We start from the raw sequence: 26,548 nt of genomic DNA on the forward strand, positions 1-26,548 counted from the left end.
TTTTAAAATTAACATATAATGTATTATTTGTTTCAGGGGTACAGGTCTGTGATTCATTAGTCTTATACAATATGCAGCACTCACCACAACACATACCCTTCCCAATGTCCATCACCCAGCCACTCCATCCCACCCACCTGCCTCCAGGCCAGCAACCCTCAGTTTGTTTCCTGAGATTTAGAGTCTCCTATGGTTTGTCTCCCTCTCTGGTTTCTTCTCGTTTCAGTTCTCAAGTTCTTTACCAAAGTTCTCAACCAGAGGACTGGTACCCCCTTTCTTGGCTTTGTTAATTACATGGTCTGTGGCTAAGCCCAATTTTGCCCTTCCTTCACCTCCTCTCAGCCATATCTGCCTCTGGAATCTTCTACTGCTCTGAGGTTTTATTCTCTTTGGATCCAGATGAATTTTTCACCTTGTTCTGGAGCTGCAAAGCTTCCTGTTGGACTTGATTTATGGTTGTTGACCCTGTCCTGATGTTCTGTTTTTTACTTCTTATATATTTCCTAGCTCTTCTCCTGCAGCACACTGCAGTCAGTACAGCAGTGAGAGAAAGCTTGGCCATTCTTAGGAGATATTATTCCAGAACCCACAATCTTAGCCACAAGTGAAAGCTTCAGACTCTGTGAATAAGAGAAGTAGCAGGAAAATAGAAGCCGCAATCTGTTGTGGTTCCATGGACCACCCCCTATAATTTTGGGGCTTAGAACATGAGACCGAGAATCTGAATTTGGGGGTTCCGTTCCAGTCTGTGATGTCTGTTGGCTTTAGACAATGTTAAGTACTCTTTTTACTCTCAACTTTCTCATTTGTAAGGTGGGGATGAAAGATAACCTCAAGGGTTTGTTATGAGCATTAAATGAGATAATGGATATAACCCTGGTATAGTGTGATAAGCGCTCATTTCATTTTTTGTTCTTGGTTTTTCACGTCATGGTGGGATATGGGCAGAGACACAACCAAGAAAAAATAGGCTAGTGGTGTGATGCATTTCCACTTGGAAATTTTATTTTGAATTTGAGGGAAGTAGTGGCTTGTAGAGTTAATGACAAAGCCAGTGGGATGCAGAGGGATTAGTAGGGTGTCATTTTTCTTTAGTGATGCTCTCAATCCAGGATACATATTTGTGAACATTAGTGTAGATTCCGACATCTCCTCCCATGAAGTGTCCCACCTCGATCCCCTGGAGCTTGTTTTTGCAGATCACGGTAGCGACGGCCACCTCCTACCAGAGAGAGAGAGACACAGAGAGATGGTCAGATCTTGTCACAGGAGCCCTCTCGTCCCCAACCTGGATGAGCTCTGCCCAGGGGTAGCATGCTGGATCATGAAAACAGCCCCAGATCAGGGGACAGGAAGCTTTGGATCTAGATGAGTTCTAGCCTTGTTTCTTCTTGAGAAAGTCAGAGAAAAACCTCTCTAGAACTGTAACTCTCTAGAACTGTAAAATGAATCAAACCCCATTTTTCTCTGGACTGGTGAAGCCAGTTTCCATGGTGAAGTTTGAATTTTTTTTTAAGCCCATTTTGACCTGCAACTATGAGAATAATAAACCTAGCAAAATGGAGGTTTTGCATGACACGCTTTAATGAATAAGGACATCTATAAGGAGGGCCCATTACTGAAGAAACAATGGGGGCTTTGCTGCAGCCTTAGCAAATTCTCAAAAAATTGTGAGAGGATGAGGGCATTCTAATTTTTTTAATGTCATGATTGGTTAACTAGATACATACAGGCAAATAAACAATATAGAGAAAAAGATTACCCCAAAAATTCGGCTGAAGACTTTCACAAATTTGACACATAAGGAGTTCCGGTGGCTTTTTCCTTGTTCAGTGTTCTGGCACTCTTTATCAGACATCACAGGGGCCTCCAGGTTCTGCCTTAAATCAGGGTGTCTGCCTGAGGGAAGACAGGACAGAAGAAGCCTTCCTGGTTGCCTTTCTTATGGAGCCCCTCCAACCACCACCCTCTGTTTCCACTGGTGTTTTCTGTGTATGTCTGAAGAAAAAAGGAATGAGAAAAGGGAATGATCTCATGCATGGTTATGAGAGTTAATCCAGAGGATTTAAAAATAGGCTTTATGTCGCTTTAAGAAACAGAGTTTCCTTTCTATTCTGTTTCCAGTCTTGGAGGAATAAGAGATGACCTGACTCCCATTCTCTGAGGTTCCTCTACATGCAGAATGAACCATATGCAATGGAGGAGCCCAGCCCCTTCTGTGGGAATTGTGCCTGACAGGAATGGTGCGGCCTCTGTGCAGAATCAGATGGCCTGGTGGCTCCAACACCTGAAGTCTCAAGGAGGTAGTGGTGTGTCACCATCCTGGGAAGGGAGGGGCTTTGGACTTCTGGGTGGGTCTCTTTTTGCTAGACCACTCATGATCTCTTCCCATTCTCCTCTCCTCTCTTCCCAGCTGTGTGGACATGGTGCTCCTCTTCCGGGGTAACTAATGACTCTGATTTGCTGTGGGGGGTATACTCACCGTTGTTGTCTTGGCTCCAGTCCAAACCTGAGAGCAGACAGATGGTGCCTGGCCGGACATTGCTGGTGGCAAGGGGAAGGGGCTGGACTTTGTTGTTGAGTCTGGCAGGTTTCTCCAGCTTAATGAGCATGAGGTCATCCTGGGGGTTGCTGTGGCTAAAGTTCCAGTAGCGGATAATCTGGATGGGGTTAATTGCCTGTTCTGTGCCATCTCTGACTCTGATCCTGAAATTTCCCAGCAGCACTTTCAGGTTTCTGGAGGGAGAAGGGGTTGGAAGTAACCCATGTCACCATCACCACCATCATCATGATCATTGTTATCATTATCATTATTGTTGTCAGAGACGATACTGAATGTTACAATGTATCAGGTACTGTATCAGTTGCTTTACCTGGAGTCTGGATTACCTCATTTACGACTCATCACAAAACTGTGAAGTGGATTCTATTTTTAATTCATTTTGCATGTGAAGTAATGGAGACATATAGTAGTAATTCACCTACGGTCACACAGTAAAGGGGGAGCCTTTAACCGCTGTGTTTTCATGCGGCATCCTTAATGTAGTAGTGTTTTCTGCCACTTGTGTGTGGCAGAAAAATATTACTTTCCCTCCACTCCAGCTACAGCCTATCCAACCGGGCATTTCATTCTGGTGGACGTAAGAGAATGGGATGCCCTGAGTGCTGGAGCTCTGTTTGCTTCATCAGATCCACTCACAAGCCTACTTCATCCTGCTCTCTACCTCTGGAAGATGATATATGTAGATTAAATCGATGGATTCTTTTGTCCTCTGGTCTCTGATTAGGTTTTGGTTGATAGCCAGCAGCAGTGTTGGGAGGGAGAATGAGGGGGGAGTACTTATCCTCCCAGCTACCTTCTCACAGGGTTGTCACACCGTGCTTCCTATAGAGCCGTCCCTACACACGGTGCTTCCTCCCTTCCTTCCTCTCTTCCTCCCCAGCCTTCCCCACTGCCTTTCTTGTACCATTCTCTTGTCTTGCCCCCTTAATACCTTTCTAGTACTAATCCTAGGGGTACTGAACTATTCTCAATTTGTCTAATTCGAGTGCACCCTCAGTTACCTGCTGGTCCCTTAACTCAGACACATTCATATTGTCACTAAAAAACTTGAAAAAACTGAGGAGGCATGCTCTGTGGGGCGGGTTTCTTCACTGCTGACATTTGGGGCTGGGTGATTCCTGTGGGGGCTGGCCTGCGCACTGTAGGATGATCAGTGCCCTCCTGGCCAAGGCCTCTGTTTGCTAGATAGGTGCCAAGAACACAGCACGTTCTCAGTGCATTGTGACAAACCGAAAATATCTTCAGACTTTGCCACATGCACCCTGGAAGGGAAAGTTACCTCCCTTTGAGCACCACTGAGGTAGAATGAGGGGGGCTGCTTCAGGGGGTGGGGAGGGGAGGGTTCCCAGCACTCACGGTAAGTAGCAGTGAGCTGGGGCCAGCACCCAGTTGTTTTTGATGAGGACACCCACACAGGGGTTGAAGTGAGACTTGAGGTATACCAGATATGGAGCATCGTCCTCTTTCTGCACAGATGAGTGAGCAGAGAAAACTGTCCCTGGGAAAGTAATCAGTATTCTTAATACACAGAACATTCTTAATAGGTAAGACATGTCTTACCTGTCTTACTTGTCTTAAAACATGTCTTAATCAGCAGTTTCCTAGTTGGGAAGGAAAATGAGCAATTTTATTTAATTTTTAAATTTTTAAATTTTTAAATATTTTAGTTATTTCTTTGACAGACAGAGATCATAAGTGGGCAGAGAGGCAGTCTGGGGGTGGGGGGAAGCAGGCTCCCCGCCGAGCAGAGAGCCCAATGTGGGGCTCGATCCCAGGACCCTGAGATCATGACCTGAGCTGAAGGCAGAGGCTTAACCCACTGAACCACCCAGGCATCCCAACATGAGCAATTTTTTTTTTTAAAGATTTTATTTATTTGACTTAGAGAGAGAGAGATCACAAGTAGGCAGAGAGGCAGGCAGAGAGAGAGAGGGGAGGAAGCAGGCTCCCTGCTGAGCAGAGAGCCCAATGCGGGGCTCGATCCCAGGACCTGGGATCATGACCTGAGCTGAAGGCAGAGGCCTTAACCCACTGAGCCACCCAGGCGCCCCCCAACATGAGCAATTTTAAAGAAGTAATGAATTGGCCAGGAGATGTGAAAGTGTTTGACTCTCTTCTTCTAGTAAAAATCACATACCATTTTATCTAATGTTTATAATAATAATTTTTGGTTTAATGTTGATACTGTTAAAATCTAAGAAAGTACAATGGAAGAGACTCTCTTTCACTGTAGGTAGGGACATGAATTAATTCTGTTTGAAAAACATTTAGAAATAGACATCAAGAGTGTAAATAGTGCATCACCTGTGACCTAATAATTCCAACCCCAAGGATCCATTCCAAAGAAATATTTAAGTGTAGACAAAGATTATGAATGTGTGCTCATTTTAGACTATCTATAATAGCTAAACATTGGAAATTTTAATGTCCAATATAGTAATGTAAGGTGCTGAAATGGAAAAGCACATCAACATATGGAACATTATATACATCTTAAAATTATATTTATAAAGAATATTAAACAAAGGAAATACTGATAAACTTTCATTAAGTTAATAATAATATGAAACATGTACATCAATCCCGTAATCCAATCATCTAAAAACAAGCAAAGAAAAAAAAATAAACCATTGAAATGCAAAAGTAAGTAAAATAAAGCCTTGGAATAAATTTAAAGTGTTAGCATGTGCTGAGTGAAAGGTGGGATTATGAACAATGTTTCTTTTTTTCTACCTTTTAATATTTCCAAATTTTTAATATGAACATGTAACTTAAAAAAATGAATTATTAAAAAAAACACTTGAGACGATAGGGAGGAAGTCTGCTTGTAGTGTCAGAAATAAAGTACTATTCTTGTCTCAGCTGTCCTTGGTTCTTCCATAATCCTTCCCAAGCCATAGCCTATACTGTCCCACACGCTTTTTGATCACACAGAAATCCCAAGGGGGAAAAACGTGGCATATTAATAAGGACAAGAGGCTCTCAGCTCTTGTTCTAAGTGCTTTACATGGATTTATTTAACAGTTTTCACAACATGTCTATAAGGCAGATAGTAATATCCCATTTCGACAAAAGAGACTGCAGCATAGATGGATTAAGTAATTTGTCCAAGCCCACACAGCAAATAGTGATGCAACACGGTATGGTGGGGAATGCCTCACCAGCAAATTCTGCCATCAGAAGGACTTCTTGGAAGTCAGGGAGTGCAGGAGGTAGGGCCCTTGCATTTGATCTTGTTTCTGCCGTCTTCATTCCCTGCATTCTGAGTCTCTTAGCTTTTGAAACAGGAGGATATCAGACTTCGAAATGAGTTCTTCGTCCCTGCGACTACACTGGGACCTGCTCTGTGGGTAATGAGGCCCACATTTTGGAATCATCGCAGGGAACACTCATTGTTGAGCATTCTCTAAGGCAAGTGAGCACCATCGCCCACTCTGTGGCTTAGCACTGGAACAGTGGGCTCAGCCTCCTGCGAGACTTTGCCTGGGGTCTCGTAGGGAGATACCTAGTTCTGTCCGTGACTGGTTTTCTTAGGCTCTTCTTTTGTACCCTCCACATGCCCCAATCCGCCTTACTCCAGCCTACATTAACCTGTGCCTTATAGGATGGAGTAGAAGGTCATGGATACATACCAGCAAGGACACCCAAATAGAAGATAAATTTCATAGCAGTCCAGATCTTTCCCCGTGAGATGCAGAAAATCAGCAGAGTATGAAACGCTCAGGACAGTGTTCTCCTCAGGAATGCCTGGTAGAATCAGTGGATATGGTTAGGTAGGGGGACGTGAAATGGGGTAGGAAAACAGCTCTGGGCATAAAGAGGGGGGTGGAAGAGGGCTCCAGGTACACAATGAAGATGGGCTTCTGCTTGAGGGAAGATGGACTGTTCCTCTCTTGGATCTTTCAGGGAAGGAAAAAAAAAAAAAAAGCCCAGTTCCTTAGACTTCCAGATCCAGGTCCCTCTACCTGCTGTCCCTAAAAGCCCATCTGCCTCAAATCAGCTGTCTGTGGGGAAGGGAGCTCTAGGCTCAGGGCTTATCTTCCACATGGAGTTTCTGAGGTCAGGGCTGTGAGGGACAAGATTCGCCACCTTAGCTCAGGCGGTGTCCCCAAGTTTGCTCCGAAACACCTAATACTTACCCCTTTCCTCAGCCCCTCCCATCTTTATTACACTTCCTTCCTCTTTCCCTGTGATCATGTTTGTTTCATCACTCCGCCATCATCACCAGCTTGGTCTGTTATCCTGGTCCCCAGCTCTGAGCTAAGGACATGTGGGAATGCAAAGCACTCATAGAGCAGTTAGTTTGACAGCTGGGGAAATGGTCTGTATTCTAGGTTATATTAAATTGAGGACCTACTGTGTATTGGTGACAATTCAGAAGGAAGGACCCGTCAGTGCTTTTTATCTAATGAAAAGATTTCTCAGCCAATAATAAACTGCTCGGGTCATCTTTGGAGAAATCAGAGCACCCTCTAACAAGAACACTTTCAGTAACAGCTCTTAAATCCCAGGCTCTGAGCTAAATTCTTTATAGACACTGCCAGTGGTGATTTCATATCAGGGCAGTCTGAGATGTAAAATTATTCTTTGTATCACTCTAGCCCTTCAAAGTCTCATAAGCCCATGATCTCATGCCAATGGGATAATAAGCCTACAAAGAGGAAACAAGGCTGGTACCATTTTTTTTTTCTTGGTCTGTAGATAACAGAACTAAAACAGAATTTACACCAGTGTCTCAAAATCACACATGATTGGAAAGACTAGAAATAGAATCTAGGTCTTATTATTGGAGACACATAGCTTTTCAGCTGCGTTCTCCAGGCTTCAGCTAATCAACTGGCATTCCTACATCTTGAAAGAGATACATTTCCTCACACAAATTCCCTGAAGTGTAAAATGAAAAAGAGACATGGCACATACTTTCCTGACCCTCACAGTGGACACAGAGGTCCACTGGGGAATAGGTCTGGTTTATGAAATGTGCTTGAGGTTCAAAGACAGGATGGATCTGTGCAAAGTTTTCTGTGGGGAGGGTAGGATTAGTTAACAGAGATGAAATTTGAGAGAGAGATATTCTTTACTCTGAGGTGGTTGGGCCTAGATTTTTTTGGAAAGCTTATGGGCCAGGAGGAGAGTTTGAGGCCGTTCCAAAGACAACAGATTTTCTGGAGGAGGCTGGTACTGGGGACTACTACCTGTCTATGAGTTTCAAATCAGTATCTCTAGCCCAGACCTCCTGTCCCACATATAGAACTGCCTCCTTGAAACCATTTTTTTTTTTGCATCTGCTTGAGGTTCTTGAAATTTAGCATGTCAGAATTTTATCCTTTCTTCCTCTAGCTTTTCAAATGCATTCTTTGCCTGTTTTTCTAATTAGAAATTAGGAGATTAGGAGATTACCTACCATTTGTTTGATTTCTTCCTTTTTCTCACCACTCAACCTTAAACAGTTCTACTTCCAGAAGTCTCTTAAATCCACCCTTATCTTTTCATTCTCACAGCTGTCATCCTAATGCAGGCCATAATCTTGTCACGCTTGAACTAATATGTGTGCCCACCTGGTGTTGCTCAACTTGACATTCTCCTTTTTATTTAGAATTGGTTTTTTTCCCCCCCCCTTTAGAATGCATATGAAATCATGTCAGTCTCCTTTTAAAAACTCTTCAGTAGTTCCCTATTGTCTGTAGAGTAAACCCCTAGCATGCTTTAACGGCCTCCCTTGAACCTCTTCCATCTTGTCCTCATAACCCCCTCTCCTTAGCTTCTTTCCCCCACCCTGCCCCCGCCCCCCTGCCCCACATAATTTTTACAGGCTTAGCAAACTACTTTCAGTGTGGGATTTCTTGTTTCAATACGAATACCTTTTTATATTATTTTAGCTGTTGAGTGCTTCTTGTAGTTTGCCAATCCTATTTATTTTTTTCCTTTTTTTCTTAAAGATTTATTTATTTAAGAGAAAGAAAGAGAGAGAAAGAGAGAGAGCAGGGGGAGGGGCAGAGAGAGAGAGAGAGAACCCTTAAGCAGACTCCCCTGCTGTACAAGGAGCCCATCTCAGGGCTGGATTCCATGACCCTGAGACCATGACCTGAGCTGAAATCAAGAGTCAGCCACTCAACAACTGAGCCACCCCGGTGCCCCCACTTTTTTCTCTTTTGTTTTAGGATACTGATAATCTGATACGGACATCATTCGTAAAGCTGTTTGAAAAAATAACTTGAGAATTCTGTGGATGGATGTGTGTATGTGTGTTTGTGTGTGTGTGTTTGATACTCAGTGTTTCCTCATGTTTGTAATTTTTTGTTATTAAGTTCTTTATTAGTATTATTACAAATTCCTTGTGCACATGGAGATGCATCTGCTTCTAGCCTCATTCCACAAACCATCAGGTTTACAGAGACTCTAATTCTGTTATTGTTTCATTCTGCCACCTAACTGATTTTCTATTTAGATAATAATCCTGTCCTACTCCACCACCAAAAATCAATTTGAAAAAGTCAACTTTTGAAAAAGGCAACTTTTGCAAAACTTCAATTCACTTCACCCCCCCGGCAATGTATTCAATGATATATGCTTACATGCATATATGCTCATATACAAGTGAAATGAATGACAGCAATGATGTAAGGGAAAGGAAAGAGAAGTCAGAATTATTTTATTATCATTAGGTACTCAACACTAACCATGAACTGACACAGTGTTTTTGGAAGTGGACAATGGTTAATTGTAAATTTATATTGCAAACTCTAAGGCAACCATATAAAAAACATTAAAAAAAAGTATAATGGATATGCTAAGAAAGGAGAGAGACTAAAATAATATAAAATACTCCATTAAAATCACAAGTGGCAAACCAAAAAAAGTGAAAGACAAAGCCTTTTTGAAAAAGGATAGAATGAGAGAGCAAGAGATCCCTGCATACAGGAGGGCAGTGTGGTAAGAAAGATTTGGAGCTCTGAAAAGAGCCACTCGTGTCGGTGTTGGTTGGGAGCTTTTATTCAAATGGCATCTGCGGTTGTGAGACATGACCTGTACAAGTGAAGTCGTTCTCAGGAGAGGTGGGCTAGGCACTACCTGCATGAAGGGGAGGAGGGCAATGTCACACAGGAGGGTGGGACACAGCTGTGCTTCATCAGAGCAGCCCAGAACAGAAAGGGGTCAATGGGACATGTAGAGGGAGGGGGGCTGGTCACACATTGTGGGGAAGGGACTGGTGAGAAGAACGGAGAGGCTTGTGGGAGGAACTTGGGATGACTTTTAACTCCACAGAAGGGTTACTTGACTCCTGCATTGGAATTCTTTTCTTTAGATGAAGTAGGTAAAGCTCAGACCCGTGAACCTCATCTTCCCATAGGGCAGTGAGACTGAGAAGATCTCTGGCTGTGACGGGTGACTCTGCTTTCACGCCGAGGATCAAGAGTAGAAGGAGAAACCTCTAGATGACAGACTTTTGTCCGTCCGTATCCGTATCCTCTGGTCTCCCACCTGCACCTTCTGCTGTCTCGAATCCCCAGGCAGGATATAAATTCTGTGCTTTCTTTGTGCTTGTTAATTTCTACTACATCCTTGTCCTCAGCACAGGATTCGGGCATCAACATGAATTGTATCCCATTAACCTTGCTGATGGTGACTGGTGAGTGACTCATGGTAACTCTTTGTCAAGTTTATTAGGACTCTGTTGGGGGGTGAGGCTGTGGCGCTGTGTTGGGGAGGGAGAGCTGGTGGATCAGGGACGTGAAAGTTTGGGAAATGGGTGATACATTACTCATTTTCTGCACAGGCTCTGTCACTGGTAGGACCCAAGTAAAACTTTCTATTATGGGCTCAAATCTCCTCCCAATGCTTATGAAGTTCGTGGGCTAAAACATGGGGGTATGCCAGAAGGGATGATGGAGATAGGAGCCTGGAAGGGGGCATAGGAATGTGTAAAAGACATAGGAAACAAAAAAGCGGGAGTTCTGCTGTAAGGGTTGAAAGGAAAAGGTTGATTTTGCTCTTGGGCTTTAAAATGTAACGTACAATAATAAGAATAATAACTATCACCACCACTACCATAAAAGCACATGACTACATAGTGGTTTTATAACAGACACCACTCTCTTCATATCAACTTTGTGAGAAAAGTATTATTATTGTTCTCTCTCTCTCTTTTTTTTTTTTTTTGATGAGGAATGAAGGCATGGAGTAATTAGGTAACTTGCCTGCAATGAAGTTGGTATGGCTCTGTAATTAGGCAGTTATGCTCTTCTACCTAGTTATATGGCCAGGGACAATACTCTAACCTCTCTGAGCCTCAGTTTCCATATGTGCAACATGAGAAAACTCTCTCTTAAGGACATCAGTGCTTCCTAAACTTGTATTAGACTGAGAGGAGTTAGCCAAGTTAAATGGGGTGAGGGGTGGGTAGGTTGTTTCCGACAGAGATGAAGGTTGTTTTAGTAAGTGTGAAGGTCATGAGGTGTGACATGTTAACTAAAAGACCATCTGTGTGGCTGGAGCAGAGAGAAAGGAAGTAGATTAAGAGTCATATAGTAGAGAGTCTTCTAGCCTTAATTTTAGAAATGAACCTGGGTGTAATAGGAATCCTTGCAAGAGTTTTAAATATCTGAGTTCTATTACCACACTTAGGATTTAGAAACATTCACATGACTTTAGTATGGAGAATGATTTTGGGTAGAGATAGGGGTTATGGGTGGGAAAGATCTGGAGATATTTAAGAGACTGTTGCAGCTTTCTGGGCAACTGAATGGACTAGGATGGTAGCCGCGAGTCTGAAATAAAGGAAAAGGATACCGGAGGTAATAGTGAGATAGAAGTCATGATTAGCTGAATGTGAGGAATGAAGGGCAGGAAAAAGTAAAGGCTTGTCATCCAGATTTCTGGTTGAATGAATGGTAGTACAGTTTATGGAAATCAGGGACACTGGACAAGGAGGTATTTGGGGAAGGAGACAGGTTACTTTTTTGACTTACTTAGTTTGAAGTATTTTTAGGCATCTAATGGAGATGTCCACCTGAATATAAAGGTTAGGAACTCATGACGGATCTGAGCTGGGATGCAGATCTTGGAATTTGGGAACTTTGACAGGATTTGAATTCGTGGGAATGAGTGGAAAAGATTACTTGAAAAGAGTTTATGGAAATGTGTAAAAGAACTATGAAGAGTTCTAACTGCTTTTTTAGTTTAAAATTCTCATTTTGGAATAATTATACATTTACAGGAAGTTGCAGGAAATGTGTGGAGTACCACATACCCTTCATCTGGTTTCCACCATGGTAACATCTTTCATAACTATGGCACGAAAATATGACAGACCATGAAACTGACATTGGTGCTGTCCAGTTTGTTCAGCTTTCCTCATTTTTACGTGTGTGTATTTAAACTTCACACCTGTAGGTCTATGCATCCATCACCACTTTGAAGACACAGAAGAGTCCATCACTGCAGAGTCCCTCCTGTTGCCCTTCTTATGGACACACCATTACATTCTCCCTCCTCCACAAAACCCCCCTTCCCTAAGCCATGGCAACTTCTAATGTGCTCTTCACTCCTGTAATATTGTTGTTGCAAGAATGTTACAGAAATGGAATCCTATAGTATGTTATATTTCAGGATTGGCTCTTTTTACTTAGCATAATTCCCTTGGGGTTTGTCCAAGTTGTGTGTATATCAATAGTTTTTTTCTTTTTATTACTATTATTTTGGGGTATGGATGCACGCTGGTTTGTTTAACCATTTACCCACTGAAGCACATCTGTGTGGTTTTCAGGTTTTGGCTTTTACTAATAAAGCTGCTATGTTTTTGTGTGATAGTAAGTTTTTGTTTGTCTGGAATACATGTCCAATAATGCAGTTTCTGGCAATGGTAATTGTATGTTTAGTTTTATACCATACTGCCAAATTGTTTTCCAGATTGGCTGCACCATTTTAGATTCCCACCAACAATGTATGAGTGAGCCATTTTCTCTACTTCTCTGCCAGCATTTGGTGTTTTCGCCGAAGTTCACTATTTTTTATATTAGCCATTCTGTTAGGTGTATAGTAATATCTTATTGAAATTTTAATGTTCGTTTTCCTAGTGACTAATGATGTCAAATATCTTTCATGTGCCTGTTTACCGTATGGATAGTCTTTTTTTTTTTTTTTTTAAGATTATTTATTTATTTATTTGACAGAGAGATCACAAGTAAAGAGGCAGGCAGAGAGAGAGGAAGGGAAGCAGGCTCCCTGCCGAGCAGAGAGCCCAATGTGGGGCTCGATCCCAGGGCCCTGGGACCATGACCTGAGCCAAAGGCAGAGGCTTTAACCCACTGAGCCACCCAGGCGCCCCTGGATGTTCTTTTTTTTTTTTTTAATTTTTAAAATTTATTTTCAGCATAACAGTATTCATTGTTTTTATACCACACCAGTGCTCCATGCAATCCGTGCCCTCTCCAATACCCACCACCTGGTTCCCCCAACCCACCCACCACCCTTCAAACCCCTCAGATTGTTTTTCAGAGTCCATAGTCTCTCATGGTTCACCTCCCCTTCCAATTTCCCTCAACTCCCTTCTCCTCTCCATCTCCCCATGTCCTCCATGTTATTTGTTATGCTCCACAAATAAGTGAAACCATATGAAGATTGACTCTCTCTGCTTGACTTATTTCACTCAGCATAATCTCTTCCAGTCCCGTCCATGTTGCTACAAAAGTTGGGTATTCATCCTTTCTGATGGAGGCATAATACTCCATAGTGTATATGGACCACATCTTCCTTATCCATTCGTCCGTTGAAGGGGATCTTGGTTCTTTCCACAGTTTGGCGACCGTGGCCATTGCTGCTATAAACATTGGGGTACATATGGCCCTGGATGTTCTTTTTAGTGAAGTGTTTGTTCTTGTCTTTTGCCTATTTTCTAATTAGATTGTTTGTTTTATTGACTATTGAGTCTGAGAATAGGTATCCAGTCTGTACAAGTCCTTTATCAGCTATGAGGTTTGAACATATTTTTCCTGGTCTATAACTGGTCTTTAAACTCTCTCCAGAGAGTCTTTTATAAAGCAATTGTTTTTAAATTTGATGAGGTCCAATTTATCATTTGATCCGTAGGTTATTCAGGAGTATGTTTAATCTCCATGTATTTTGGGATTTTCCAGGTATCTTTCTGTTATTCATTTCTAGTTTAATTCATTGTGGCTTAAGTTCAGAAATTGCATGATTCCCTTTTCTTTTACGTTTGTTAAGGTGTGTTATGTGGTCCAGAACGTGGTCTCTCTTGGTGAATGTTCCATGTGGGCCTGCGAAATAATGTGTGTTCTGCTGGTTTTACAAAAGCAGTCTATACTTGTCAACAACATCCAGTTGGTCGAAGGTGCTGTGGACTTAAATGACATCCTGACTGTTTTTCTGCCTTCTAGAACTGTCCATTCCTGATAGAGAAACGTGTTGAAGTCTCCAAGTAGGAGAACGGATTTATCTATTCTTCTCTGTAGTTCTATTAGCTTTTACCTAATGTAGTTTGATGCTCTGTGATTATGCACATGCACACTAAGGATTGTTATGTCTTCTTAGATCATTGATCCCTTTATTATAATATAATAATGCCTGCCTTTATCTCTGATAACTTTCCTTAAAGTCTGTTATGTTTGAAATTAATATAGCTACTCCTGCTTTCTTTTGAGTAGTGTTAGTGGGATATATCTTTCTCTATTCATTTACTTTTGGTCTGTATGTCTTTATGTTTAAAGTGGGTTTAGGGGGCCCTGGCAGGCTCAGTCGGAGGAGCATGCAACTCTTGATCTTAGGGAAACCCCGTGTTGGGTGTAGAGATTACTTAAATAAATAAAACTTAAAAAAATTTAAAGTGGGTTTATTGTAGACAACAGACACTTGGATCTTGTATTTTGATTCATTCTGACAATCTCTGTGTTTTAATTGGTGCATTTAAACTGCTGTATTTATAGTGAATATTGATTTAGTTGGATTACTATCCACCATATTTGCTATTGTTTTCTACTTGTTTTATGCTCCTATTTTTTCTTTCACTTTTTTTGGTTTGCCACTTGTCATTTAAATGGAGCATTTTATATTATTTTAGTCTCTCTCTTTTCTTAGCATATCCATTATACTTCTTCTTTTTTAATATTTTTTTATATGGTTGCCTTAGAGCTTGCAGTATAAATTTACAATTAATCGTGTCCACTTCCAAAAACACTGTGTCAGTTCATGGATAGTGTGAGTACCTAATGATAATAAAATAATTCTGACTTCTCTTTCCTTTCCCTTACATCATTGCTGTCATTCATTTCACTTGTATATGAGCATATATGCATGTAAGCATATATCATTGAATACATTGCCGGGGGGTGGGGGAGCGAATTGAAGTTTTGCATTTACCAGCACATTTCTATGTTGAAGGGTGAGAATTGAAATGCACCTCCCTACTGTGCTCCATTTACCAGGAGATGGAGGAGGCAATGTTCTGAGTAGCTCTACCTTACATAGCCTTGTTCAATATTGTTGTCAAATGACGATGAAGGCTTGGCAACCTGCTGGGTCTTGGGGACATAGGGCCATGTGTGGTGGAGAGAAGGAAGCAGAGTACTGTTAACTTTGCCTCAGACTCCTCCGTCAGCCTCCTGGCCACTGTGCAGAGGCTCAGCTTTCCCCTGAACTCCATTCATACAACCCTGCTTGAGAAATTGGAGTATTGCCTGTTTCCACTGGGAGTGAGGGTGGAATATTAACCCCTTACTCAGCCTTGGGGAACCCATGGCAGGCGGGCATTTTCCCATTGTTTGGGAACATTGCCACTTCCCATTGTTTAGTTAGAGTAGGGTAGGTGTTATCAAAAAGAGTTCTTTTGTGTTCAGCTATCCTTTCTCCTTTCCTCTGGTGAGGAGCATGTTTTTCTTGAAGTTTTTTTTTACATTTGTTTTGTTTTTGTTTTTTGGCTTTGCTTTTTGGTGGTTCTGGATTATAGGCTACTCTGCTTCAGTGCTCTATCTTGGATCTATGAGATGTAAGAATACTGAGGGAAGTTAGTGTTATGTTGTTCCTTAAGTCCCCAGGTTCCTTAGGTAGTCCACTTTCTTCTTTCCATTATTCAGAGTCTTTCTATGTTTGTTGTGTTTATTGTGTGGGGTTTTTAGTTGTAAAAGGGAAAAGCTGGGAGTGGGGAATGGGACTACTCCTTCTTGGATCAAATGGAAAGTTGAGCTCTAATGCTTTAGGGGCTGCTAGAAGATGAGAGCCTGGTAAAGTACCTTGTGAGGCAGGAGAAATTAAAAATGTAATTTACACCAGTCAGAAGAGTTTGTTTCTAGGAGGAGGAAGTGGTTAATGTGTTCTATGCCTGTGACAAATTAAGAAAATTAAAGTGCAGACACAGTGAAGGCATATAGTTGTGTTCATATGGAGTTAAAATTTGCCTAAGGTATTATTCAAGGACATTAGGACAAGGGTCTCTGAAGAGTAATAAGAACATAATTAAAAATTATATGCAAACAAAATCATGGAACACTACATCAAAAACTAATGATGTACTACTGTATGGTGACTAACATAACATAATAAAATAAAAAATAAAATGATGAATAAAGGAATCTAAGTCAGGTAGAGAGGGAAGATAAAACAGGCAGGGACCAGCTGGAATGCAGGGGTAAGGACACAAGGTATAAGTTTCTAATGAGTTCTTAGAATCAGTGACTGTAAAGCTTGGTTAAGTGTGAGTTAGGACATCAGGGCTTTGGTGGGAAGAAATCTGAGCATTTTTAGAGTAAATACCAATATTTAGTTGGCAGCTCAGCTTGGAATATGACTCAGTTTTGATTAGGAGAAATCTGTTCCACAGCTTTCCTTGGAAGGACCAGTGGCTTGAAAGAACTGTGTATTGTTGCTGCAGCTAAGATGGAGCTAGTAGTAGTGCAAACTTCTTAAAGCTAATGAGGGATGGTCTGGAGTCGGGAATAGATTGTGGGAATTAAGTAAGACTGAATTTATGCACTGGATTATCTTAGAGTAAGAAGGAATGTGAAGATTATCTGCATTCTCAACTTTTTTGAGCATGAGAACCTCTTTTAGTCTTAAAGTATTTTGACTCTTTGAATGATAATTCTTTATTGAATTCTTATGTAATGCAAAAAGGTGAACTAACTATCTTTGTTAAAGCAATGCATATTTTATTAAATAATGTTTACTGGATTTCCTGTTAACTTTACTTTTGAAGTAGATCTTCTGTCCATCCACCCACTTACGTGCTCTTTTCCGTCTCCACCACTGCCAGTTTAGTGCAAGTCACATCACTTTGTGCCAGGCCTACTACAGTAAGCCTAACTGTTTCTTCTCTTGCCCTTTTCCAATTCATTTCTTGTTTTTTTTTTTTTTTTTTTTTTTTTGTTTAAGATTATTTATTTATTAGAGAGAGAGAGAGGAGAGCACGCGTGAGAGCAAGCATGTGCAGGGGGAGGGGCAGAGGGAAAGGGAAGAAGCAGACTCCCTGCTGAGCAGGGAGCTCAAGGCAGGGCTGGATCTTGATCCTGGATCAGGACCCTGAGATCATGACCTGGGCTGAAGGCAGACTGAGCCACCCAGGCACTCCTCTACTCCATTTTTAATCAAAGTCCAGTGATGTTTTAAAAAAATAATTGGATCACATAACTTTTATATATTCAAATTCTTTAGTAGATTTTTTTACACTCAGAATAAAATCCAAACTCCTGATCATGGCTTTCAAGCCCTGCTTGATGAGGTCCCTGCCTCCTCTAAAGGCTCATCCTAGGGCAATCTTTTCCTCAGCTTCTCTGCTTCAGTCTCCTTGGCTCTCTTCAGATTCTTGAGCCCTCCTAGTCCTTTCTCCTCTTTGAACCTTTGTACATGCAGTTCCTCTCCTGAAAAATCTTTCTTTTGCTCTTCCCATAGCTGGTTTTTCTTATCTTTCTGTCTCAGATCACCTATCATTCACCCAGCAAATACTTCTTTGCACACCCAAACTAAATTAGATTCTTCATTTACTCTCCTATTATGTTTTCTCATGGAACACTGTCACTTTCTCATCACAATTTATAGCTGTCCGTTTATGTACTTATTTGCTTGTTGTCTATCCCCTTCATTTCATGGAGGCAAAGTCTACTTCTATCTTGGATATCCTTTTATATTTAATATGCAATATGTTGCCTGGCACACTTTTTTAAATAAATGCATGCATATATGAATTTGAGAAAAAAGTACACACACATAAATACAACATTAACTCTTAGTCGTCTGATGATGCTTGTTTCACATATAGATCAGAAAACCATTTCATTAATTTCAGAGCCTCCCAGTGGACCCCTGCACACAAAGTGAATTTTACTCCAACCTACTAATTCATTTGTATAATACATACATATTGAGTTCCTGCCAGACACTGTCCTAGTTAGTGGGGGATATTGTACAAGTCATTGTTCCTTCACTGCTTATCATCTACAGGTGAAAACCCCATAGACACAGAAACATAAATTGACAAAGCAAGAGAAGCCCAAATTGAAAAAAGTGACAATGACAAGAAAGGATCAGTGAAAATCTCTAGAAACAACAACAAAACAAGTAAAAGAATGGCAATAAATACATATCAATAACTACTTTGAAAGTGAATGGACTAAACACTCTAGTCAAAAGATACAGGGTGACAGAATGGATTAAAAAACAAGACGTATCTATATGCTGCCTACAAGAGACTCATTTTAGATTAAAGTCACAGGCAGACTGAAAGTGAGGTGGTAGAGAAACATTTATCACACAAGTGAATGTCAAAAGAAAGCTGGAGTAGCAATACTTATATCAGACAAACTAGATTTTATCCTCAACTATAGCAAGAGAAGAAGAAGGGCACTATATAATAACAAAAGGGACAATCCAACAAGACAATATAACAATTATAAATATTTATACACCCAACATGGGAGCACCCAGATATATAAAACAATTATTAACAAACAGAAAGGAATGAATTGACAATAACACAATAATAGTAGGGGACTTTAATATCCCACTTAAATTAATGGGAAGATCATCTAAACAGAAAATAAACATTGGACCAGATGGACTTAACAGATATATGCAGAACATTCCATCCTAAAACAGAGTACACATTCTTTTCAAGTGCACATGGGACATTCTCCAGAATAGGTTGCATTTTAGGTCACAAAACAAGCCTCAACAAATACAAAAATATTGAAATCATACTATGCACTTTTTCTGATCACAATGCTATGAAACTAGAAGTTAGCCATAAGAAAAAATTTGGAAAGACCACAAATAAATAGAGGTGAAACAACATGCTACTAAAAAATAAGTGGCCAACCAGGAAATCAAAGAAGAAATAAAAAAATACATGGAAACAAATAAAAATGAAAACACAACAGTCCAAAACCTATGGGATGCAGCAAAAGCAGTCCTAAGAGGGAAGTATATAGCAATACAGGACTACCTCAAGCAATAAGAAAAAAATCTCAAGTACTCTAACCTTACACCTAAAGGAACTACAAAAAGAGCAACAAATGAAGCCTAAAGCCAACAGAAGGAAGAAAATAATAAATATTACAGCAGAAATAAATTATATAGAAACTAAAAAACAAACAAATAATAAAACAGATCAATGAAACCAGGAGCTGGTTCTTTGAAAAAATTAGTAAAATTGATTAACCTCTAGCCAGACTTATCAAGAAGAAAAGAGAAAGGACCCAAATCAATAAAATCACTAATGAGAAAGGAGAAATAACAGCTAATACTACAGAAATACAAATAATTATAAAAAAATTTGAAAAACTATTATGTGAACAAATTAGATAACCTAGAAGAAATGGATAAATTCCTAGAAACATATAAACTACCAAAACTGAAACAGAAAAAAATAGAAAACTTGAACAGACTGATAACTAGAAAGAAATTGAATCAGTAATTAAAAAAAAACAACTCCCAAAAAACAGAAGTCCAGGGACAAATGGCTTCATGAAAGGCAAATCCTACCAAACATTTAAAGAAGAGTTAATACCTATTCTTCTCAAACTATTCCAAAATCTAGAAATGGAAGGAAAACTTCCAAACTCATTAGATGAGGCTATCATTACCCTGAAACCAAAACTAGATGAAAACAATACTGAAAAAGAGAACAATAGGCCAGTATCCCTGATGAACATGGATGCAAAAATTCTCAATAAAATACTAGCAAATTGAATCTGTTAAAATAATCATTCATGACAATCAAGTGAGATTTATTCCTGAGCTGCAAGGGTGGGTTCAATATCTGCAAATCATATGATCCTTTCAGTAGATGCAGAAAAAGCATTTGACAAAGTACAACATCCATTTGTGGTAAAAATCTCGACAAAGTACGGTTGGAGGGAACATTCCTCAGCATCATAAAGGTCATATATGAAAAACCCACAGCTAATATCATCCTCAGTGGGGGGAAAACTGAGAGCTTTTCTTCTATAGTTGGGAGCAAGACAGTGATGTCCACTCTCATCACTGTTAATTCACATACTATTGGAAGTCCTAATTATAGCAGTCAGACAACAAAAAGAAACAAAGGGCATCCAAATTGGCCAGGAAGAAGTCAGACTTTTACTATTTGCAGATGACATGATGCTCTATGTAGAAAACCTGAAAGACTCACCAGAAAATTACTAGAACTGATACATTAATTTAGCAAAGTCACAGGCTGTAAGTCACCATACAGAAACCTGTTGCATTTCTATACACCAATAATAAGGCAGCAGAAAGAGAAATCAAGGAATTGATCCCATTTACAATTTCATCAAAAACCATAAGATACCTAAGATAACACTAACCAAGAAGTGAAAGACCTGTACTCTGAAAACTATGGAACACTTATGACAGAAATTGAAGAGGACATGAAGAAATGGAAAGATATTCCATGTTCAGGGTTTGGAAGAACAAATATTGTCAAAATGTCTGTATTGCCCAAAGCTAGCTACATGTTTAATGCAATTCCTATCCAATTTCCAACATTTTTCACAGAACTAGATGAAAGAATTATAAAATTTGTATGGAATCAGAAAAGACCCTGAATAGCCAAAGCAGCCTTGGAGTGAGGGGGCCAGGAAGCAAAGCTGGAGACATCACAATTCCAGACTTTGAGTTCTATTACAAAGCTATAGTAACCAAAATAGTATGGTACCAGCACAAAAATCGACATAGATCAATAGAACAGAATAGCAGCCCAGAAATGAACTCACAGTATATGGTGGGTTAAATTTTGACAAAGCAGGAAAGAATGTCTAATGGGAAAAGACAGTCTCTTTAACAAATGGTATTGGGAAAATTGGACAGCCACATGCAGAAGAATGAAACTGGACCACTTCCTTACACCATGCACAAGAATAAATTCAAAATGGACTTAAGGCATAAATGTGAGACCTGAAGCCATAAAAATCCTAGAGGAGAACACAGGCAGTAACATCTTTGACATCAGCTGTAGCAACTACACCTGAGGCAAGGGAAACAAAAAGGAAAAAAAAAAACAATTGGGACTACAACAAAATAAAAGGCTTCTACACAGCAAAGGAAACAATCAACAAAACTAAAAGGCAACCTATGGAATGGGAGAATATATTTGCAGATGACACCTGATAAAGGGTTAGTATCCAAAATATATAGAGAACTTATAAAACTCAACATGCAAAAAAGGAATAATCCAATTAAAATATGGGGAAGATAAAGCTAGAGTAGTAGGACTCAAAGAGCCTTAAAAAACATACAGAGAAGTTTGCATTCTTGGGCAATTCCACGAAGAAATAAAAATGGCTAATATAATTTTTAAAGACTTCCTTTACTGGTAGTCAAAGAAATGGAAATTAAGTGGATAATATTTTAACTTATTCAATTACCAAATACTTTTTAATCATAATATTCTCTGATGCCACGGGTATGAAGAGAAAGTTTCTTACACTCTGCTGGTAATAGTGATCTTTCTGAAAAGCTATTTGGCAACATAAATGCAAACTCCCAAAATGTTCAAATCCCTTCCTCCCTTTAATTTTACTTCTCAGATGTTATTTAAGGGAATAATTAGAACTACATTTAAAAAATAATATGAAAACACGTTCCTCATCATAACAATATAAAACATTATCAAACTAGGTACCAAAATAAAAACATAACTAAGTACATGACTGTTTCCATATGATGAAATATTATGCAAGTATTAAAAAGAACATTTACAAGGAATTTTGGAATTTTAATGACATAGGTTATAAATATATATTTATAATCTGTATATTTGTGTCCATGAATGTCTGTAGATAGAACTGACTACATAATTTGCAGAGCCTAGTATAAAATGAAAATGCAAGATCTCTTGTTCAAAAATTTTAATTCCAAGATAGCAGTAGTAGAGCCTTAAACCAAATGTAGGGCCCTTCTGAACATGAGTTCTGTGTGAGTACACAGGTCCCACGCCCTTGAAACCAGCCATCCCTATAGAAAAAATACTGAAAGAAAATATTCCAAAACATTATTAATGATTATCTTTTGGTTTGGGAATTACTGATGATTTTTTTTTTACTGATTATTTTTATTTCATGTCTTTTATAAATTTTCACAATAAATATATATCGCTTTTTAAAAAATAAAATATGGGCAGAAGACATGAACAGACATTTTTCCAAAGAAGACATACAGATGGCCAATAGACTTATGAAAACATGTTCAACATCACTTATCAGGGAAATGCAAATAAAACTACAATATAACATCACCTCATACCTGTCAGAATGGCCAAAATCAGAAACAACAAGTGTTAGAGAGGATGTGGAGCAAAAGGAGCCCTCTTGCACTGTCGCTGGAAATGAAAACTGGTGCAGCCACTGTAAAAAACAGTATGGAGTTTCCTCAAGAAGTTAAAAACCGAACTACTCTATAATCCAGCAATTGTACTACTAGGTATTTACCCAAAGAATACAAATATATTAATCCGAAGGGATACATGCACCCCCATGTTTACAGCAGCATTATCTGCAGTAGCCAAACAATGGAAGCAGCCCAGTGTCCATTGACTGATCAGTGGATAAAGAAGAGGTGGTATATTTATACAAGATGGAATATTACTCAGTCATCAGAAAGGAGGAATACCCAACTTTTGCATCAACATGGATGGGACTGGAGGAGATTTCTCTAAGTGAAATAAGTCAAGCAGAGAAAGTCAATTATCATATGGTTTCACTTGTGGAGCATCAGGAATAGCATGGAGGACATTAGGAGAAGGAAGGGAGAAATGAAGTGGGGGAATCAAAGGAGGAGACGAACCATAAGACTATGGACTCTGGGAAACAAACTGAGGATTTTAGAGGGGAGGGGGCAGGGGCATAGTTTAGCCTGGTGATGGGTATTGAGGAGGGCATGTATTGCATAGAGTATTGGGTGTTATATGCAAACAGTGAATTATGGAACACTACATCAAAAACTAATGATGTACTGTATGGTGACTAACATAACATAATAAAAAAAATAAAGCCATAAGATAGGTGTCAAAAATAAAAAAATAAATATTAAAACTATAAACAAAAAGAATTTCAGTAGAGTTGACACACAATGTTACATTAATATTAGGTGTACAATGTAGTAACTTGTTAAGTTTATATATTATACTATGTTCACTGTAAATGTAGCTACTATCTGTCACCATACAATGCTATTAGAATATTACTGACTGTATTTCCTATGCCATGCCTCTTATTCCCATGACTTACTCATTCCATGACTGGAAGACTGTATCTCCCACTCCACTTCATTCATTTTCCCATCCCTTCATCGCCCTGCCCTCTGGTAACCATTAGGTTGTTCTCTGTATTTTTAGGTCTGTTTCTGCTTTTTGTTTATTTATTCCTTTTTAAAAAATATTTTTTATATAAGGGCACCTGGGTGGCTCAGTGGGTTAAGCCTCTGCCTTCGGCTCAGGTCATGATCTCAGGGTCCTGGGATTGAGCCCTGCATCGGGCTCTCTGCTCAGCGGGGAGCCTACTTCCCTCTCTCTCTGCCTGCCTCTCTGCCTACTTGTGATCTCTGTCTGTCAAATAAATAAATAAAAAATTAAAAAAAATATTTTATATATGACCGAGAGCATATAGTATTTGTCTTTTTCAGTCTGACTTTATTTCACTTAATATAATATCCTCTAGGTCCATCCATATTGTTGCAAATGGCACTATAACATCCTTTATTATGGCTGCATAATATCCATTGTATTGTCTCTCTTGAGAAAGAAAAACAAAACTGAAAAACTGAAAAACAAAGCCTCACAGTTCTGGGTTTCTGGGTTCTGGGTTTCAAGATGTACTATAAGGCTGTAGTAATCAAAACAGTGCATTACTGGCACAAAAACATACACATACATTAATGGAACAGAGTAGAGGACCCACAGATAAACCCACAGTTATATGGTCCATTAATCTATGACAAGGGAGACTAGAATATACAATGTGGAAAACACAGTCTCTCTAATAAATTCTTAATCTGTAAAATGATATAAAATTTATCCATTCCATAGTTTTTTTTTTCTGTGAAGAATAAAAAATCTAAATAAGTACACCAAGTATTTTAGTACAGTGTTTGTACAGTATGGTTCTCTAGTACCATAGAGTTAGGGTATCAGTTAGTTAAGTGATTAATGGGTGGCAAATATTGATATTCTCTGATACTGGCATCCCAAAATCTCCATAAGCACCCTGAGTTCTCTTTAGTCAGCTAGGTTATTTCCCTTGATTCTCTTCTCTCTTTGTTCCAGGTGTTGTTTCATATGTTGGTGAAGACATGGAAGGGTTAAATCATCTTCACTACCTATTTTACCTGAATTCCAATTATCAGTCCTGTGTGGGGACTTTGATTGCCCCTCAGTGGGTATTGACAGCGGCACACTGCTTCTTACCGTAAGTGATGGGGATCTGTCTGCTCTGTTCTAAGGCTCCAAGGCTTCCCAATTACACATGTATGTGTTAGTGTGTATACATGTTGGTGTGTACCTGCAACTGTACCTCTTGGTATATAACTCTAGAGTATATAATTAGGAGTGGAATTGCTGGGTAATAGAGGATGCAAATGTTCACTTTTGTACATCTTCCAGCAATTTATAAGCATTTCCCACATTGAGTATTGTCAGACATTTTTCTCTTTTGCAGATTGTGTCAAATTTCTTGTTATGCTCTTAATTTTTAAATCTTTATTAGCAGTGATGATTAGCATAATTTTTTCTCCTTTTTCCTCTTCATCCTTTTCCTTCTGCTAATAGTGTTTCTTCAGGGAAATTCTCTTTCATGTTTTATGAACATTTCGTGAATTTAAAAAAATTACTTTGTAGGACTTCTATAAAGCTCTAGTTATTACTCTTTTGACAATTACGTATGTTGAAAATACATTCTTCCAGTTCATGGTACCATCTTCTCTTTATGGTGTATTTTGATAAATAAGAGCTCTTAACTTGTGTGTAATTCAATTTAATGCTTAAATTATCATCTTTATTTCTGATTAATTGGGTTTTGTGCCTAGTTGAAATTAACTTTATGATTCAAGATCAGAAAGATATTTCTTCATTTCTAGAGTCTTTAAAGGTTTGATTTAATATTTAAATATTTATATCATTTAGACTTGATGTTTGTGAATGATGTGAAGTAGGGATCCAGTTTCATTTTTTTAAATTATAGTAAGCTAAACATCCAAATATCATTTATCTAATGGTTCCTTTTTTCTCCAGTGACTGCAACACCACTTCCGTCATCTGTGAAAGTTCTTCTATCTGTACATGTTTTTGGACTCTCTATACTGCTCCATTGGTTTATTTATTATAGACCAATACCACAATGCCTTAATAATTATGACTTTCTCATAATTTGTGATGTCTGATAGGGTAGGCAGCCATGTTTTTCTTTATCAGGAACACTTAGGTATTTTTTAAAATAAATTTTAAAATCAATTTGTTAAGTTCTATGAAAAACTCTGTTGGGATTTATTTGGAATTACTTTGACTCTTGTATCAGTTGAGAAGAATTTTTTCTGATAATGATTATTCATAGCCATGGATCTGGTATATCTCTTTACTTATTTTGGTTTCCCTTTGATGAATTTCAAGAGTTTTATCTACATACATATCTTGTACATATCTTATTAAAAAATTTATTCTTAAAGTGCTTTATGTTTTTTTATTATATTTTTAATTGATGTACTTTCAGAAAATCATATTTTCTATTAGTCATGATGGAAATGCAGTTGTTATAATAAACTTGTATCATAAATTTATCTAATGGCATGTTCTCTTGTTATATTCTCTTACTATTTCTAGTAATTTATGCATATGTTCCTGTGTATATTCCACTAACCATCTTTGAAAAGGGCCATTTTCATTATTTTAATTCTAAATAATTTTTATAAATTTCCACATGATTAAACCTTTCATTCCTAAGTTTAGAATTTGGTTGGGTAAATTTTGGAGGATAACTTTCCATATTAAAAGAAAATCTTTGAGTCCTAGTTTAATTGTTTTGTGGTCAGAGAATGTGATCTATGTGATACTAATTCTTTGATGAGAATTGAGACTTGCTTTTTGGACCAGTATAAAGTCAATTTTTATAATTCCTCATGTGTTTGAAAGAATGTACATGCTGTAATTTTAGGATAGAAGTTTCTACGTATATCAAACTTTAATTGTGTAGTTCAAGTCTTTGGTATCCTTACTATTTTTTTTGCTTAATATGAATAATTTAGAGATTGAAATATTCTTCTGTATTTAGATTGATCAAAATAGTCCTATACATTTATTACTTTTTGTTTTTTAAAAATGTTTTTTAGACTATTTTATTAAGTATATGTAAGTTCAGGTACATTTATAAATGTAGGTGCTTTGTGCATTCCTAATAAATCAAAGCTATGACTATATATCATTACTTTCTCTCATATAGTTAATATTTTGGTTTTATAGCCCATTTTTGCAGATATTAATATGCCAATCCTGCTTTT

At 38.7% G+C, this 26,548-nt stretch overlaps 2 protein-coding genes across 3 annotated transcripts in view; one reads left to right on the forward strand and one right to left on the reverse strand.

The window, feature by feature from the left end:
* Window positions 1–984: 984 nt before the first annotated feature.
* Window positions 985–6,717, reverse strand: PRSS37 (serine protease 37). Its single transcript, XM_047695231.1, has 6 exons — window positions 6,653–6,717; window positions 6,196–6,310; window positions 3,920–4,061; window positions 2,483–2,736; window positions 1,763–1,899; window positions 985–1,222 (listed from the first exon to the last, which is right to left on the reverse strand). Exons 2-6 carry the CDS (start codon window positions 6,227–6,229, stop codon window positions 1,082–1,084), a joined length of 708 nt encoding a protein of 235 aa, XP_047551187.1. The 5' UTR covers window positions 6,230–6,310; window positions 6,653–6,717; the 3' UTR covers window positions 985–1,081.
* A 2,980-nt stretch (window positions 6,718–9,697) lies between these two features.
* The window catches only part of LOC125080969 (probable inactive serine protease 58), a 34,071-nt gene continuing 17,220 nt past the window's right edge, over window positions 9,698–26,548 (forward strand). The window contains exons 1-2 of one of the 2 annotated variants that reach the window (XM_047695228.1): window positions 9,698–10,193; window positions 24,327–24,468. In XM_047695228.1, coding sequence (XP_047551184.1) covers window positions 10,157–10,193; window positions 24,327–24,468 — 179 coding nt within the window. In that variant the 5' untranslated portion in view covers window positions 9,698–10,156. Of the gene's footprint in view, window positions 10,208–24,326; window positions 24,469–26,548 lie in introns of both variants that reach the window. The other variant, XM_047695229.1, reaches the window with a different exon arrangement.

This window comes from Lutra lutra, chromosome 11 (assembly GCF_902655055.1).
Source record: "Lutra lutra chromosome 11, mLutLut1.2, whole genome shotgun sequence".
NCBI classification, from domain to species: domain Eukaryota; kingdom Metazoa; phylum Chordata; class Mammalia; order Carnivora; family Mustelidae; genus Lutra; species Lutra lutra.

Coding starts and splice junctions, on each gene's coding strand:
- PRSS37 (XM_047695231.1), bottom strand. CDS start 6,229: ATGAAATTTATCTTCTATTTGGGTGTCCTTGCTG. Junction 2,737..3,919: donor CCAGCTCACTGCTACTTACC/GTGAGTGCTGGG, acceptor TTCTCCCTCCAG/AAACCTGAAAGTGCTGCTGG. Junction 1,223..1,762: donor TCTTCAGCCGAATTTTTGGG/GTAATCTTTTTC, acceptor TCTCTCTGGTAG/GAGGTGGCCGTCGCTACCGT.